Genomic DNA, 19347 nt, shown 5'->3' with positions numbered 1-19347 from the left:
CATTTCTAGAGATCATAATTATGTAGCCAGAAGTATCTTAGGCTGCATTTTGTCTTTAAAATGAACGCTACCTGGTGGTATGTTGCCATATACCTTTTCACGCTTACCAGCTAACCGCATACCTCTGTATGGACAGCTTTTCCCGTTACCTGTTTGCCCAGTGGCTTTGAACATACGTTGGCGGATTTGAGACACAGAGAGGAGTTGTCTACAATGACAAGGTTCGACTCTGGCAAAGAATTGTTCTAGGAAGCAGGTAAGACAAAAGCCAAAAAATAAACAAACAAGTAAATAACAGAATGAGAATATGGTCAAATCTGGCGAGGGCTTTTCTTTTTCTGGGGTGCGTTTCCCAAACAACGACGTAACTCATGGCTGAACTATCATAGTACGATGCATTGTTTGTGAAAAGAATGATGTAGGGATGAGTGTTTTCCAAAACCCGTAGTTTTCCTGTCACAGATCCGTCATTTGAACAACGTTAGTTATAACATAAAACGTCCATAATGATGCTCTAAACTTCTTTAGAGAAGAACTCCATAATGTCTTTGTGCAAATTATATTGTTCTACATGCAAACGCATTAAAATTCCAATATTATTTTTGGTAAAACATGCACTCGTTTTCCATATTAATTAAAATATACGTGATTGGCACATGTGTTTTTTTTTTACAAATATCATTGAGAACATTACATATTCTATTCTAAAACATAAAACCACTTACAAAAGCTAACAAGTATTCTAATATCATACCTAAATCAAACAAATAAATAAAGAATGAGGCGATTTATGAAGCAATGAAATGTAATATTTATTATTTATTATGAAATTTATAAAATCCTACTTTAATAATATTAATGATGATGATGACGATTGTTATTATTATTATTATTATTATTAAGTAGGATATTGTTTATTTATTTATTTATTTAGTTATTTATTTATTTATTATAGTCTACTTTTACAATGGTCCATGTCATATAAAGTACAGATACTAAATAAATAACCTACTATAAATTAGTTACTCAAACCCCATCATCGCAGTCAACTCTGCGCCTTAAGTCCTCCAAACAACGTGGTGATCTGCAGGCAAACTGGTTAAAGCGGAAAAGCCATCGACACGAAGGTAAGCAGTCAAATGCTAGCAAAAAAGAAACAGAAACATTTTAAAGAGAAAAAGCAGCCATTTGTAGATCTGGCTACCTAATTTGAGCTCTCCAGAATTGTATACGGGGTATGTTTCCAGTTAGCCAATTCATGCAAAGAACATTTTAATGACCTAAAGTACCACTTTAAAAAACCCTTCCTGCTTGAAGAAAGATTCCATATTAAAGGTAATTCGCTTATTGCCAATAAAGAACTTTTATCTTCAAGAGTGCCAGTGCACATCATCTGAGTGTACTGTACATAATGAGTGTGTGTTGTCAAAGTGACCTTACACAACTAAATTACCATACACTTACACATCACATGATAATTAGAGAAACCCATTTTTCTAACCCAAGCCATTATCACTGATTATTATCTTAATCATTTGAGCATTCATTGCAATATAATTAACTTTCTTTGAAGCTCAGATCTCTTCAAAAGTCCATTCTGAGGTCTAAATGAGCCTGATGTTTACCTGCTAGTACAGTAAGTAGATTACACAGACCATTCTGCATAAGGCTATCTGCCTCAGAAAATATTTGAATAAAGGCACAGCTAGAAGACTGTGGGCTCAGCAGAAATGACTTGGAGTTATGATCGCATGATTATAAATTCTGTGCGTTGCCTGTGCTGCGCATTTGATTCTTCCTGATATGTAAATCTCTCTTAAATCTAGAGACACATTTATGTTGCTGGGTGCATTTAAAGCATCCCTATTATGCTTTTTGGAAAAGTACCTTACAGCGCAATCAGTGTTGTAGAGTTGTTTGCGAATGTAAAAGGTCTATAAAGTTGTAAAGTGCAAAGTTTCAAAGTTAGTGTCTCTTAAAGAAAGAACCAAAGGCGTCAGCAATTCCAGGTTCACTTCTATTTAGATCTGTATTTGCATAATGCCAGCCGATGGTCTCCATCGCTTCAGTTTGTTTGTGTTATGGACATCGTATTTTGGAGATACTTCAGAACATGAATCCAGTCATTTATTTAAGCTCAACTTGTGGGACCAACAGCCATTTTAAGCCATGACAAATCTAATAGTATCATTGTGTTAATAATGTGGCTCAGTGGTTAGAACTGTCACCTCACAGCAAAAAGATCACTAGTTTGAGTGCCAGCTGGGCCAGTTGGCATTTCAGTGTGGAGTTTGAATGTTCTCCCTGTTTTTGTGTGGGTTTCCTCTGGGTGCTCTGATTTCCCCTACAGTCCAAAGACGTGTTAAGGATGAATTGGATTAACTAAATTGGCCATGCGTGTATAAATGTGAGAGTGTGTGTGTGGGTGTTTCCCAGTACTGGGTTGCGGCTGGAGGGGGCATCCGCTGCGTAAAACATGTCAGAATAGTTGGTGGTTCATTCTACTGTGGCGACCCCTGATAAATAAGGGACTAAGCCAAAAGAAAATGAATGAATGAATGTGTTAATAAGCAGAGCAGAAACTTGACAGTAATATGCGGTGTTTTCTTCAATAATGCCATTAATATATGCATACTCCACATGTCTTAATTTGAGTTCTGTCTAGTTCGATTATGACTTTAGTTGGATTAAGGTCATTGAAATCGCTGTTTACGTGGTAGACTCAGAGTATTAATCAAAATTAAATGGGATGATTGGTGTCCATGTACTGAGGAGGAGCTGTTGAATAAAGTTGTTATTTTTGTTTTATGTGCACACCAAGGTATCCTTACAGCTTAATCATACACTCACCGGCCATTTTATTAGGTACACCTCTCCAACTGCTTGTTGACACAAATTTCTAATCAGTAGGCCCACACGGAATCTGCAGATTTCTGCAGATTTTTAGCCCATGATTGAGTCTATGTATTTATGTAAATGTGTGTAGGAATAATTCCAGTAGCTTGCTGAATCTATGCCATGTAGGATTAAGGCAGTTCTAAAGACAAAAAGGGGGCCAACCCGGTACTAGTTAGGTGTACCTAATAAAGTGGCCGGTGAGTGCATTCTCATTGCAGTCATAAGGTCTGTTTTAAGAACATTTTTCGGCATTTTTCCAGACTTTGAACGAGACATATGCTGGATAAGTTGGCGGTTCATTCCGCTGTGGTGCCCCCTGATAAGTAAGCAAACTTGGAACACATATGTTTGAGTTCATTTGTTAGTGGATTAAAACACAGCTTTGCTAGTGGGTGGTGCTAAAACATAGAAACAGCTATAGATTTGCAACCATTTGTCCATTCATCTCAAAAATAAGTACGGCATCCTAGTTCGAAGTGTTGAAAAAACCTGGCTGCCATTTTGGCAACACCCATTTTGTGTCTAAATAAACATGCAAAATGACACGCCACCATTCAGTCAAATTATTAAAAGATTTATTAGCCTCAATGCAAGATTACGAGTCTAGACTACAGGAGAAACAGGCTGGTGTAACGGCAGACTCTCATCCGACAAAATAACACCGAAATCAATCAGACAGATACACGTATACGTTTCAACACAGAGGAGTGCATGCAGTAAATCACAGCTTTTGAAAGAGATACTTCCAGTCAGGTCACTGGCTCAAATCAAAGCGCATTGTTAAAGCATAGATGAGACAAATTATGTTCAAACGACTCAGTCCGGTTGCCTTTGACCATAATAACAATACAATTTTATGAAGATTTATTGTCTATCTGCCTATGTTTTCATCGATAGACTGTAAGCAGACTTAATATGTTACCTAATACCTCCGGAGCCCGTATGAATATCTAAAGGCTGCAATGACTTCAGGGCTGCAAGAAAATACCATCAGGGTTATGACCCACATTTCAAACCAATCAGGAAACTCAGAGTCAACGTTTTCTTCTCCTTCTGCTAGAATGTGTGGAAACTTTACCCCGGGATATACTGCACATGCAAATGCGGTCCACTTGGAAATGGATTCAAAAGATAAGCGACACACACACACACACACACACACACACATACACACACACACACACACACACACACACACACACACACACACACACACACACACACACACACAAAAAGAATTAATAATCAAATGCAATGTACAACACTCGGAAATTGAAACAGGTTGCATGTACAGTTCAAAAGCCATTTCAGAATCGGCAACTTGTTAAGATCTGGCAACCCTTCATTTACATAAATATATCACAATGAAGTGATAATGTTGCAGTCGTGCAGTGCATTTGTGCATAGACATGCACTAAACACATCTCAGGGTGCTAGTTTTTCAGTTTCAAGTTAAGGCTATTCTATAACATGAAAAGAGCAATGATTATGTACCCATAATCCTCATTAATTCATTATGCATATCATTAGCACTTAAAATAGAAATACATCTCTTAAATAATATATTAAGTCAGTTTGCAGCGCATGGACACAATTTTAGTTTGGCTCTCTGGTTGCAAGGTGGTCGTGCAATAAGTACAGCCGTTGCTTTGTGTACAAAATGAGCATTTGTAGCCTGATTTCACGAGGAAACGTAACTATTTTACATTTTGTCAGTATAGTGGCTAATTCGTATTCGAGTTCAGTTGTATGAAAAATGTACGTTTTTAAAAGGAGGCATGGCACCAAACCCCACCCCTAAAACCAATCATCATTAGGGGTTGAGCGAATCATACTAAATATTATGAATGAGATCGAACAAATTCATACGAATTAGCCACTAAGTCAAAAAGTTACGAATTGCCATGAGTTAATATTTGAGGTTTTACAGGTTGATCTGTGCTTTTACTCATTTGATTGTTGTTCTCACATTAACAATAATGATTAATTGGATTTACTACATTTTTTAAGGTAAGGTGATTGCAAACGATACATATGGGCTGCATTTAAACAAATAAAGCTAAACGTTAATAAATTTAATTTGTTTAAATTCAGCCCATATAAACCACTTACCTTAAAAAATTTCAACGTAGGCTCATTCGGAAAATGTACCCCTGTATACATTTCTGGAGATTGTGAATTACGTAGCCAGAAGTACGTATGTCTGCATTTCGTCTTTTAAACGAATGCTTTGGGGCGGTATGACGTCGTTCCTTTTCACACTTACCAGCTGACCGCTTACCTCTGTATGGATGGCTTTTCCAGTTTTACTAGTTTGTCGAGTGGCTCGTTGCATACGTTGGAGGATTTGAGATGCAGAGTAGAGTTAACCGTTATGACGGGGTTGGATTTTGGTGAAGAAGAGTTCCAGAAAGCAGGTAAGACAAAAACAAAAGCCAAAAGATAAAATAAACAAGTAAATAACAGAGTGAGAATGTGGTAAAATATGAAAAAAATCAGGCTACCGCGAGGGCTTTTCTTTTTCTGGATTGTTTTTGAAAACACAGTAGGTTGGGTTTAGGGAAGTGGGTGGGCGCTGGTCAATCTGTGCTTTATTTTTAAAACACTTTTGGTTGGGTTTAGGGAAGAGGGTTTGTGAAGGAATTGGTCAGTCAGTCAGTTGACTGCAGCCTCTGGTGGATTTGCGAAAACAAAAACTAGAAAAAAAACGTAGCTCCTGAGACATATTTTACTCCTCCAGAAATTTATATGGGGGAATGTAATCAGAATGAAATTCAATAAATAATTTTTTTCAGTGCAGTTAACCTTTAAAAGTTAAACCAGGCTCATTTTGAAAACGTTCCTCTAAATACATTTCCGAAGACTGCCAAATACTTTCTAGGAGGTATGTTTTTTTTTTGTATTTTACCAAATCCACCAGAGGCCGCTGTGTACACTTTTCAGATCTCAAATTTCTCTCACGAGTGCCATTCAAGCCTGCTGTTCCAGCCTAAATCCACCAGAGGCCGCTGTCAACTGACTGACAGACTGACTGACTAACTGACTGATCAACTGACCCACCTTCCTCCTTCCCTAAACCCAACCAATAGTGTTTTAAAAAAACACTGATTGACCCTCGCCTGATTTTTTACCACATTTACCACATTCTTACCCTGTTACTTTTTCATATATTTTTTTGGATTCTGTTTTTGTCTGACCTGCTTTCTGGACTCCGTTGTCATGGTCATCTTCTACTTGCATCTTATCAAATCGTATCATTCGTTTAAAAGTTTAAAAGAGGAAATGCACCTCTAGCTACATAATTTGCGATCTCCAGAAACGTATATAGGGCTACATTTTCAGATTTAGCCTATGTTGGAAAACGTACCCATTAGCTCACTATAAAAGAATAAAGTTAACTGCGAACAATTAACTGCATCTTATTTACAAATTAATATGTATTATCATTTAAAGTATTAAATGCAGTTAATTTGAACTTGTGTTTTGGAATCCAAAAATAGAAGTTAAAGGTCCCCTGAAATGAAAATAAAGCTTTTTAGATGTAAGTTTTGTTAGTTTTATTATATCTATAAGCTAGTGTGCTCCAAAAATCTCGATTAGAAGATATAAAACTGAAATAAACATACAAAGCTTGTAGTTTGTCAGTTCTGCCTAAATGGATAGTTTTTTAACGTCACCTCATACTTTAGCTACACATCAAATCTTGACCAATCAAATGCTTTCTAGTATCTGATATCCCCGCCCCCTTTTCATTTTCTTTTCATTTGATGCGCTTGAGCTCACCCACTCTTACTGGGAGAGCTGTGATGAAAACAAAACGCTATTGGCTTTTTTTTAAAGGGAAGAAGATACTCTATGCTCCGCCCTCTCTTCATGTTTCAGTTGATATTGCATCAAAGATCAAATAAACTACACAATTCAAAGCACTTCATGAGACCTTTAAGTTGATTTTTTGTGTAACTACTAAACATGATTGAAATCTGGAAATTTGTTACAAGCTAAAAATACATTTTCTGTAGACGCTTGTGCTTCATCTATGTAATTATGTTTGTAATTACAGTACACATTTGTAATAAGGAATTTGCAATTTAGTATTGTAATCAGATTGGTCCACTAATGAGAGCTGGGTTGCTTATTCACAAAGCTGTCTTAGAAACGCAGCAGAAACACATCATTCATCAAATCGGTTCGGTTTCGCTGCAGGGACGGAAATTAAACACTTTACCTTTTTAATTAGAGCAGAGATTCTCTCATGATCGACAAAGTGCCTGCAGCAAGTGCTTTCACAAACTATTGGGATAAAGGTAAGTAGAGAAAACAGCATGAATAAGAGTTAGACAGACTGTGAGGGCTCTGCATATGAAAAAAAAACTAGTCTACCATCTAGTCAACTGACCCTGGATAATTAAATTGGGTTTAGGTTAACCAATTAGAAGTGTTTTTTTAAAGGCTGTAAACAGACAACGCAATTCAAGCAAGTAAAGACCAAAGGCTGATTAATACTTCTGCATCAAGCGCACGGGTATGCTGCAGCCTTCGTGCGGTCACATACGCCTTGCACGTGGCTGACGCCTATGCTAACATGCACCTCTCAAAAAATTTAACTGCACATCACAACGATGCTGTGATTGGTTGGCTTGTTAACTGTGATGAGTGTGGGCGGTGCTGAGAGCCACAAGCCAGATGGAGCGACTGTTTACAAGTGTCGAGTCCTTTGAAGGAACTTTAGTTTTGTGTTCACCTTATGATTAAAGTTGTTGCTCGTTCGCCGGTTCCCACCTTTGAAAGAGCGAGTTTTAGCTACTTGAACTTTAAGGTAGCGTTAAGAAAAAACAAAACACCCACAAAGAAACTCGATACAGAGGAACATAAAGTAGCATAACCTACTGCCAGCTAGCGTTTCGGAAGTGCTATTGCAGAGCAACTCAAACAGGACACAGAAGTATAAATTCACAACTATGTGCAAGGCATGCGCCGTGGGTCATGCCGATCACTTGACGCAAAAGTGTAAACCATCCTTAAAGGTTGATTTACACTTCTGCGTCAAGCGCACACATATGCTCTGGTGCAGTCTTTGCACGTTTGCATAGCCCTCACCGTGGCTGACACCGATGCTAACGCGCACCTCTCAAGAAAACGTAACCACACACACATAGGTCTGCTAGGTAGCTGTGATGATTGTGGGCGATGCTGAGAGCCGCGAGCCTGATGGAGCGATTGTTTACAAGTGTCGAGTCACATGAAAGAGCTCCAGATGGAAACTTTAGCTTTGTGTTCACCTTGTGATTAAAGTTGTTGCTCGTCCGCCGGTTCCTGCCACTAAATGAGTTAGTTTGAGCTACTTGTACTTTAAGGTAGTGTTCAGTAAAACAAAAAAACTGCAAAGAAACTCAACACAGAGGAACATAGCATAACCTACTGCCAGCTAGCATTTCAGAAGTGTTGTTGACGAGCAACACAAACAGTATGCAGAAGTATAAATGCATGACTACATGCAAGGTGGGCACTGTGGGTCACGCCAATCACTCAATGCAGAAGTATAAACCATCCTTAAAGGCTGATTTATACTTCTGCGTCAAGTCCACATGTATGCTCCGGTGCAGCCTTCGCACGGTCATATAGCCCTTGCCGTGGCTGACACCGATGCTGATGCGCACCTCTTAAAAAATGTAACTACATGTCGCAATAACGCTCTGTGATTGATCGGCTTGGTAGCTGTGATGATTGTGGGCAGTTCTGAGAGCCGCAAGCCAGACAGAGCGAGTGTTTACAAGTGTCGAGTCCCGGGAAGTAGCTCTCGTTGGAAACTTTAGTTTTGTGTTCACCTTGTGATTAAAGTTCTGCTCGTCCGCCACTTCCCACCTCTGAATGAGCAGTTTTAAATACTTGTATATTAAGGTAACGTTCAGAAAAAAAAAAAAAACACCTGCGAAGAAACTTGACATAGAGGAACATAACATAACCTACTGCCAGCTAGAGCTTCAGAAGGGTTATTGCAGAGCAACACAAACAGTACGCAGAAGTATAAATGCACGACTACACGCAAGGCATGCACCATGGGTCAGAGCGATCGCTTGACGCAGGAGTTTGAACCAGCCTTAAAACAGACTGCAAGGGTCACATTTTTTTGTAAAGCTATTGTGCTATAGCTAACTCTGTTTAACTAGTGTCTTAAAGGAACAGTACACCCAAAAATAAAACTTCCCTCATCATTTACAATTTGCGGAACTTCTATGAGTTTCTTTCTTCTGTTGTACACAAAAGACTATATTTTCAAAAAATGCAGGTTGATGATACTCGTTGACGTCCAGAATAGGACAAAAAAACTGGGTAGACTGTTAAAAAAATCTGTAAATTAACAGTTTTTAGTGTTTTGTGATTCATGTTTATATTTTTACTCATTTATTTATGCTTTCAAATTCCTTTTTAGGACCTTAATCTTTCTTCCAAAAACTTTTAACATTGAAAAGTAAAAAAAAAAAGACTTTTATTAACATTTCTAATAGTAGTTAAAGTGATCTATTGTCTGGGGGGAGGACGGTGGTGCAGTGCGTAGCACAATCACCACACAGCAAGAAGGTCGCTTGTCGAACCCAGGCAAGGTCAATTGGCATTTCTGTGTGTAGTTTGTATGTTCTCCCCGTGTTTGCATGGGTTTCCTCTGGGTGCTCTGGTTTGCCCCAGAGTCCAAAGACATGGTACAGGTGAAATGGATTAGCTAAATTGTCCATACTGTATGTGTGAATGGATGTTTCCTAGTGACGGGTTGCAAGTAGAAGGGCATCCACTGCATAAAACATATGCTGGTTAAGTTAGCGGTTCATTCCATTGTAGTGACCCCAGATCAATAAAGGGACTAAGCCGAAAAGAAAATAAATGATCTATTATCTGCAACCCAGGCTCATTTTGAAAACGTAGTCCAGCGGATGTTTCTGGAGGCCGTGAAATACGTCCCGGGAGGTACGTATTTGTGCAGTTTTTGTTTTCGCGAATCCGTGAGAGGCCGTTGTGCGCGCTTTTTTGTATCTCGAACGTCTCTCGCGAGTGCGGTTCGCGCCCGCGCTGTTCTCTCGTCAACCCACCAGAGGCCGCTGTATGACTGACCAATGATTGACTGCGTGACCGGCCAATCGGCTGACCCACCCTCCTCCTTCCCTGAACCCAACCAGTTTTACCGATTGACCCGCCTGCCCGCTCACTTCCCTAAACCCGAGCAACAATTTAGAAAATCCGTCTAGAAAAAGAAAAACCCTTGTCTGTTTTTCGGGCTTCACCCCGTTCTCACCCTGTTATGAACTCGTTCGCTTTATTTTTTGGTTTCTGTTTTTGTCTTACCTGGTTTCTGGAACCGCTCGCCATTGTCAACTCCTCCTCTCTGCATCTGAAGCCCACCGACGCACACGATGAGCTGACCGGACAAACTGACTGCAGCGGGAAAGCCCTCCACACAGAGGTTAGCGGTCAGCTGGCAAGCGCGAAAGGGAACGGCGTCACACCGCCCCATAGCATTTGCTTAAAAAAATTTAATGCAGCCATACGTACCTCCCGGGACGTATTTCTCGGTCTCCAGAAACTTTCGCTGGACTACGTTTTCAGAATGAGCCTGGGTTGATTATCTGGGGTGATGTTGTATATTAGGAAACAAAATCCTTGTAATAAACCACCAATACACATTTTCTGTTAACTTAATCGATTTGTGTTGGGACAACCTGATTGAATTGTGTGGAACCCTGCATTTTATGTAGTCTTTAAGCAAATAAATGATATTTGGGTGAAGTATGCCTTTAAGAATGCTCATGGCACAAGATGCTTAAAAAACCAGCAAAACAAACCAGCCAATCACATCAGTCTGTGCGAGTAAAACTGTTGCACCGCTGCATTAAAGGTGACAGATTTGACGAAGCAGCTTCAAACGGTGCACTGTCAGCATGCTAATTAACAAAGCGCCACCTCTAATACTGACTAACCAGCTGATGACCATTCTTGCGCTCATTACTTTTACATCAACATCGCAACGAAATATGCATATTTGTCAGGCGAAACCGAAGCAAACTCTTTCAATCAATCAATATACATGCTATTTTCGAGTAATTACATTGCAAGCGTCCACGCCATTTCTGTTCCAGTTCCCCAGGAGGCAGAAATGAAAGCTCTTGAAGGGCATATAAAACAGCAGAATGCAGAAAGCGGCCTTGTGCAGTTGAAAAGAGTCGAGTCAGCAGGGTTCAGGATCCTGATGGGAATTCAATGCATTGTCTCTGCCCTTCCGAAGAGGGGGAAAAGGCCTTCGGTTTTCATGCTGGGGGGAACAGTCCAGTTTTTTTTTTTTCCCAAGGGCAACATCGAGATCCAAACCGTCAGTGGTGTATGATCATCTTATGAATGAGGAAATGCGGTCAGGATGAGAGTGTGTTGGTCTCTTTGTCTGCAGTACTATGGAGGGATGGTTTTGAGAGTTATTCAGGTGTGTTGGCGATGGAGTTGGGGCTTGAATTGAGCACCGGGTTCATAGGCGGTATGGCCTTGTGGCTGAAGTACTCCACCACTTGTTTGGGCACCTCCGCTAGGACACATTTAGCCAGGGCAGCTGGTGATGCCTGCAAAAAAACGCATAAAGAAAAAAAAAAAAACATTAACAATAGTGGAAATACACCACAACTGAATTCACGGTAAACTGCGTTCTAACAAGGGGATGCGGAAAGTACAATTAGTGATTGGATTTTTTGGGAGGAGAGCCAAGCGGCAGGCTGTTGAGAGAGTATTTACATGGTTTTAATCCTCGCTTTTGTAAAATGATTGTTTTTTTTTATTTATTTCTAAATCAGTAGAGGGGACAAATCGCTCTTGTGGAGAAAACCGCAGAGCTCTGAGAGCAGTTTTTTGTTCAGATGTACCTCCGGCATATGCTGTTTTGTCTCGCTGCCTGCTTCATTCTCCAAAGAACCGTGTTATTTAGGCAAGAATAAACCCATGGCTCTTATTCCAGTGTGTTACATTTATTTTTCAACATTTAAGCCCATAAAAACTAATGCATCTTTTTGTTATAGAGTAGTTCTTTGTGATTTGATCTACCTGCAGTATCTGGCAAGGAATCTACTATAATTATAAATGTATGAATATATATTTGCTGTATATAGTTGAAGGTAAATTAAGGTAAATTTAAATACAGGGTTGTAAATAAATTTGGGCTTAACTATATATAATATGAAATATGTATATATAATGTGCTACTAAATAACATTTTGCATATGTATTTTTCTATCTTATAACTAGATTATTACCCAGAGTAAATAACTTCCTATGTGACTTTATATTTTTCCTGAAGCAACTATCAACTATTTCTTAAATTGACTAAGGCTGTTTCTCTGGTGCATTAAAGGTGATAGATTTAAAGAAGCAGCTTTTCCAATTAGGTTTAGATGAGCAAATGGTGAACCGGTCCTCAGTCAATATTTTAATTAAAGCACCTTCGCTAAAATATTTAAAGCTAGTCAACAAGAATTATTTGCTAGGCAGCTGAGTGTTCTCGTCACAGAACGTTTCTGTGCAATTGAGGTCAAATGGCCTAGGACCTCAATACAGTTTACACGTTCTCCCGTGCTCACGTGGGTTTTCCCCGGGTTCCCCGGTTTCCTCCCATCGTCCAAAAACATGCAACTTAAGTTAATTGCCAAATCCAAATCAGTACCATAGACAAGCTCCTAGTAAGTAGTTATCTCTTAAGAGCAATCACTATCTGTTCATTAGCTACTACTAGCTACTAGTTCTCAAGATTTTCCCGAGCTCAAACTCCCCTCTTGCCTTGCAAACGGGAGGGAGCCCCGGGCTCAAGGATCTTATGAGCTCAGGGCTCTCTCCTGGGACAGCAGGCCAAACAAGCTTTATCAATCATCAGCTAAATGGGAACTCTTAAACTTGATATGATGATGCTTTTATTGCAAACATTTAGCTATGGAAAATAAAATTCTGTCTCTCTGGATTTAATGGATTCATCAGGTATGGGTTTGAGTAAAATGGTAAAATTGTTTATTCTACATATTTCTAATTACATTTCTTCCTAATTCAAATGAAAAATGTTGTCATTACTTCTACAGAAGGTGACAACTGGTCCAAAAAAATATATTTCTATCTTAACTTAATTATATTTAGAGAAACTTATGCTTTTATCACCAGTAGGTTGGATTACCGTGATAGACTCCTCTCTCGCCTTCCCAAAAATGACAGTCAGAAAGTTGCAGCTCATGCAGAACACTGCTGCCAGAATCCTGACCAGAACTAGAAAATCCAAGCACATCACACCTGTCCTTATGTCTTTACACTGGCTCCCGGTTACAATCAGAATAGATTTTAAAGTGTTATTACTTGTCTATAAATCATAGATCATTAGGATCAAGTAAATTACAAATACCAAGAGTTCAGTCAAAGCGTGCTTAATCCACTTTCGGCTACTCCACCACCCGCCGCTGGAAACAGCTTCCAGAAATGATCAGATGTGCTCCAACATTAGACACATTCAAATCAAGACTTAAAGAGCACATAGGTTACCCCTTTTTCAGATTTAATATAAGTGTTTTGCGTCTCCAGAATGTGCTTAATCTCCACTGCTGTATGGATATCTGTTAAGTTTATGTACAAAATAAACCTGATTTAACGTCCGCAAACCGGGATTGAAGCGTCTTCCTTTATAATTGTTCTGACACGCGGATACTGAGGAAGTAAAGCTGAAGTAAATCGCTGTACTTGTTTACACACGTGGACTGTTTCAAAACATTTTAAACATGTGAAACTTACTCTTGATCACTCTTGAACTAAACAGACCTTTTTTTCCCGGTTGCTTTGCGCACGTCTGATCTTGTTGACATGATTATACAGGTGACTACCCAGACATGTTAATGCAATAGCTGTCAATCAAATCGGAGGGCGGGGGGACCGCACTCCTACGTCAAGTTGCGGTCGGTCTGAAAACCTCTCCAATTGGTCCACCGTTTTTATGTTGTTAAATTGAAAAACCCATCTCTATCTGAGTGAGTGACTGATTAAATGTTGAATGTGATGAGTTCTCAACAATACTAAATTGAAACTTTATTTTTTTACATGGTTTAATAATTTTTTGTTATTAAAATTTAAGTTCCTGTTTCAAAGCTTAAAGATAGATGGCTAATTTGTATGTCATTGACACTTTTGGCACTTTTTTGGAGTATTTTCATAAGTTTTGTTTTTCCTGTAAATGATTCAATAAATACCTTACCGTGACATTCATACCGAGGTATTACTGTACCATGAAATTCTGATACTGTTACATCCCTAATATATATATATATATCTTAATTTGGAAGAAATATCATTAGTAGTAAAACAATCAAACATTTCTTTTACACAAACACTACATTCATAATTCTGAGAAACTGAGTAAAATACCAAATGACAGAGAAAGACTGACCGTTTTAAAGTCTCTGAAGGGCACAAACTGGACGATGTCCCTCAGGACGGGCTCTCCTTTGGGTGAGCGCAGGACCCCGTCGTCTCCATCGAGGATCTGCATGTCTGTGAAGTCTGCGTTTCCCACTCCCACTATGATGATGGACATGGGCTGGTATGAGGCCCGGACAATCGCCTCCCGTGTGTCCGCCATGTCTGTGACCACCCCGTCTGTCAGGATCAGTAGGATATGATACAGCTGCCAGGAGCAAAAAGGTACAGTATGTAGTTTAATTATTCATTCATACATTTTCTTTTCAGCTACAACCCATCACTGGGAAACATCCATACATACTTATTCATACTCATACACTACGATCAATTTTAGCTTATCCAATTCACCAATACCACATGTCTTTGGACTGTGTGGGAAACCGGAGCACCCGGAGGAAACCCACGCAAACACGGAGAGAACATATAAACTCCACACAGAAACACCAACTGACCCAGTCGGGGCTCGAACCAGCGACCTTCTTGCTGTGAGATGATTTTGCTACCCACCATGCTGCCCCATTCGTTTTATCGTATAAATAAAATATTTTGACATGGTTTTATTGTTTTCGCCTATATATTGTGTTTTCAGTGAGGCAAAAACAAAACAAAAAAAAGCAAGCAGTCATTTACGTAGCACTTCGTCATTAACTTTTTCGTTACATGTATTCAGCCTGTGTTGTAGTGCAAGAACTTGTACAGTGGGTTTGGTAAGCATTCAGACCCCTCTTTGTTATATTGCAGACTGAGCAGGAGGTTTACCTTCCAATAAGACAATGACCCTAAGAACACAGCTAAAACAATAAAGGAGTGGCTTCACAACAACTCTGTGGCTGTTCTTGAATGGCCCAGCCAGAGCCCTGACTTAGGGCCTACTCACACTATGCCATCCGTACCGTGCCCAGGCCCGTTTCCCGGATCGTTTGAGAAGTGTGAGTGCACTGAATCGGGCTCAAGCACGGTTCACTTGGCCGGCCCTGGCCCGGTTGGAAGAGGTGTGCCTGAGCGCGGATCACTTGGGCTTTGGCGCGGTACGCTTGTGTGTGAGTATGGTTTTATGTTTTTCATGGTTTTACTTGTTTCATATGGATTTATTAATCATTCTTACTGTTCAGTGATCGCAAACTGCCGTAGTTTATTAAAGACGCAAATTCCTAACAGCATGACAGCTGCGCGCTTTCAGCAGACCTCCTCATTCCTGCAGCACGAGAGCTTTATGATTGTTTATGAGCGCCAAAAGTGGCGGATCTGTTCGGCGAAATATCTGACTGCGTGTCACCGTATCCCTAAGAACTGTTTGGCGAAATATTTGACTTCATGTCACTGTATGACAAACGACTGAAACGATATAACTAGAGAAATCTCCACTGTGCTACTGGGTGAGAGCGTATGGCAAGCCGTTTTAGCATTTAAACCTTGTTCAGACTATCCATAAATATATTTAGAGATATAATTATATTTTGACTAGTCATAATTATAATTCGACTAGTCAGAATGACAATTAGAGATATCTGCAATTACAATTGTTCTAGTACGAAATCAGATTGGAGATATCTGCAAATATATTATGACTAGTCATATTCTTCCATTGACTTCCATTGAAAAAAATATTTGCATATATCTGAGTTTTGACTCATCAAAAATCCAATTCAAGATATCTACAACTGTAATTCGACTATTAGTAAATTAATTAGAGATATCTTCAAATATATTTGTAAATATCTCTAAATATGACGAATTAAAGATATCTCCAAATGTATTATGACTAGTAAAAACTCAGTTAGAGATATCTCTAATTACAATTGTGACTAATCAAAACTCATTTAGAGATATCGGCAAATATTTTTCAATGGAAGTCAATGGAGGAATATGACTAGTCATAATATATTTGCAGATATCTCCAATCTGATTTCGTACTAGTACAATTGTAATTGCAGATATCTCTAATTGTTATTCTGAGTAGTGGAATTATAATTACGACTAGTCAAAATATAATTAGAGATATCTCTAAATATATTTATGGAGTCAGAACAAAGATTTAAATGCTAAAAAGGCTTGCCATAGAGAGCGCTTCTGAACAGCGCAGCAGCGATGACGTAAGCGTGCCGAGGCCCGATATGGTGTGAGCGCGGGCCGTCGGGGGAGACAAGCGTGCTTTGGCCCGGTTCGAGGCAACTGTACCTAGTGTGAGTACGGCCTTAAACCCAATGCTGACTTAAACCCAATTGAGCACCTCTGGTGAGACCTAAAAATGGCTGTCCACCAACTTTTACCATCCAACCAGACAGAACTGGAGAGGATCTGCGTGAGGAATGGCAGAGGATACCCAAATGCTTGTTGCATCTTTCCTAAAAAGACTCACGACTGTATTGGATCAAAATGGAGCTTCTACTAAATACTGAGCAAAGGTCTGAATACTTAGGACCATGTCATATACAGTTTTTCTTTTAATAAATATGCAAAAATGTCAATAATTCTGTTTTTCGGTCGATATGAGGTGCTGTGTGTACATTAAAAAGGAAAAAAAGAGTACTTTTGATTTTAACAAATGGCTGTGATGTAAGAAAGAGTAAAAAATAAGGGGGTCTGAATACTTTCTCTAACTAAATTAACATTCGTGAGCTAAGAGAGAAATACACAAGTATTGAGTTTCTGCTGTGCCTTGCGCTGCAATCTAAAACTGGTAAAACCAAAAGCATTGAAGTTTGCAGCATTAATTGTGAAAGAGACTCCATAAACTCTGTTCATTTCTCCAAAGTTAAACTGTGATGGACAATAGCCCCTTTCACACAAACAGACCTTTCCGGAAAATTGCCGGCAATTTTCCGGAAAGGTTGCATGTGTGAACAGGTCCTTTTTGAAAATACCGGTAAATTCGTTCTGGCTATTTTCCGGAAAGAGAAGTTGTAACATTACCAGCAATTTGCCGAAATGCTGCGCTGTGTGAATGCAGAAGGAAGATTCCCGTAATAAGCGCGTGCACGTCTAGAACGTGCTGACGTGAGACGTCTGTTTTAGCCAATCACAACAGTCAGACGCATTTACGTCCGCGCGGTTTATGAGAATAAAAGCCTTTGAATATTTTTCCTTCACCTTTAGCTGCTAGAAGTTAGTCAGATTACGTTTATATGTTCTTCTTAATGCCAACTGTGTAAATAATCATCGATGAGATGCTTATGATAAGCCGTTGTTTGTTTACCTTCAAGCTTTGCGTGTGCCTGTGAAACAGCCTGTGAGCGCCTGCACACGCACATATTATGAACATCTCGACATGCGAAAGTGATCCTGCGAAAGTTGTTCACAATATTGATCATCCACAGAGTTTGTAATGTAGTCAAATGTTTATAAATACAAGCGCAGCCGTTTAAAGCTCATTTGTGGTGTATGATGTCAGAATTTACCGGTATTTTGGAATGTATGTGTGAATGCCCTTTTCCGGAAAATTTCCGTTACGTCCTCGCCTGTGTGAACAGCGCTTTTTTGAATATACCGGTAAAGTCGTTCTGGAAATTTTCCAGATATTTACCGGTATCACTGTGTGAAAGGGGCTAATATCACAGTAACACAGCAACAAACTGCTTCAGAGGCTGTTTAAAAGGTCTGAAACCACTTGAGGGCAGTTAATAATTCTCATTCTGAAAACGTACTGCTATATACATTTCTGGAGAGCATCAAATACATCCCAGGAGTTGCTGTTGAATCTCATGAATCTATCAGAGGCCTCTGAACACTTTTGAGATCTCAAATATCTCTCCCGAGGGCCATTTGCGCCTGCTGTTCTCACGTAAATCCAACAGACGCCGCTGTCTACTGACTGACTGATTTCCTGATAGACTGACCTACGCTCTTTCCCTAAATCCAATCAATAGTGTTTTTAAAAGCATCGATTGTTCCATCCACCCACCCACTTCCCTAAACCCAACAGACAGTTTTAAAAAGCTATCCAGAAAAAGAAAAGCCCTCGCCTGATTTTTACCACATTTTCAGAATTTACTACATTCTCACTCTGTTATTTATTTGTTTATTTTATTTTTTGGCTTCCGTTTTTGTTGTACCTGTTTTCTGGAACCATTCTTTGCTGGACTCAAACCCCATTGTTAAGTATGTGTCTCCAGGACTGGACAAACTGGTAACAGTGGAAAAGCTGTCCATATGAAGCTAAGCGGTCAGCTAGTAGGTGTGAAAAGGAAAGGTGTTATACCTCCTGTAGCGTTCGTTTTTAAGATGAAATGCAGCCATACAAACCTCTAGCTACGTAATTTGCGATCTCCAGAAATGTAAACCTCTGCTGGAGTTGTCCCTTTAAGATCAAAATCCACATTGTAAAACAATGGATGAACTGTTCCTTTAAATGCCTTAAATTCCTTTAAAAAGAAGTGAGCAGAATATTACATACCACCCTAAAATAGTCAGTCAGTGGGCTAAAATTAGCAATATTTACTGGCCTGAACATCCCAAGGGTCCAGCAACATTAAACATGCAAGTCTTCAGTCTGAATGGATGTCCTGGTTTCTGTACATTGATCTCGGTGGGCTCATTTACTGAAAAACGATCACTTTTGGGGAAGGGGGATCTAACATTAAATAATAGATGAAGAACATCACAAGGACATACAGTATTGTGTTGGAGACAGCAAATGAAGTAGAGCAAGGCATTGATAATTGTTGAGCTTGAGGGCAAATGTCTGACCCGAGACCATTAAATGACTTTTAACGTGATAGCACTCTGAATTGATTGTAGCCGTGTTAATTATCAAAACAGCCTTCAACATCATTAGCTGAAAAAAAAGTTGACAAGATTTATTTATTTATTATTATTTATACCTTGACTAAGTTTTAAAGGTTATATGGAAAAATCAGAGCAGCTCAGTGGTTAGCACTGTCGCCTCACAGCAAGAAGGTGGCTGTTTTGAGTCCCGGCTGGGTCAGCTGGCATTTCTGTGTGGAGTTTGCATGTTCTGCCTGTGTTCACGTGGGTTTC

General features: G+C 39.4%; 2 protein-coding genes across 4 annotated transcripts in view; one reads left to right on the top strand and one right to left on the bottom strand.

Moving 5' to 3' along the window:
* The window catches only part of znf143a (zinc finger protein 143a), a 705859-nt gene that overhangs the window by 319299 nt on the left and 367213 nt on the right, over window positions 1-19347 (top strand). The window lies entirely within an intron of this gene.
* Window positions 3457-19347, bottom strand: part of cpne7 (copine VII) — a 115461-nt gene continuing 99570 nt past the window's right edge. Inside the window, exons 15-18 of one of the 3 annotated variants that reach the window (XR_015496479.1) lie at window positions 14339-14575; window positions 10994-11495; window positions 7124-7188; window positions 3457-4009 (exon numbers count right to left, since the gene is read on the bottom strand). Coding sequence is in view for 1 of the 3 variants with exons in the window: in XM_087262230.1 (XP_087118356.1) it covers window positions 11355-11495; window positions 14339-14575 (378 nt within the window). In the remaining 2 variants the exon portion in view is untranslated. Of the gene's footprint in view, window positions 5180-7123; window positions 7189-8672; window positions 11496-14338; window positions 14576-19347 lie in introns of those variants that run through there. The other 2 variants (XR_015496478.1, XM_087262230.1) reach the window with 2 other exon arrangements.

Source organism: Danio rerio, chromosome 7 (assembly GCF_052040795.2).
Source record: "Danio rerio strain M-AB ecotype USA chromosome 7, GRCz13ab, whole genome shotgun sequence".
In the NCBI taxonomy this organism is placed as follows: Eukaryota; Metazoa; Chordata; class Actinopteri; order Cypriniformes; family Danionidae; genus Danio; species Danio rerio.
The sequence above is the reverse complement of the archived record's forward strand: the minus strand, read 5'-3'. Positions and strand labels throughout refer to the sequence as shown.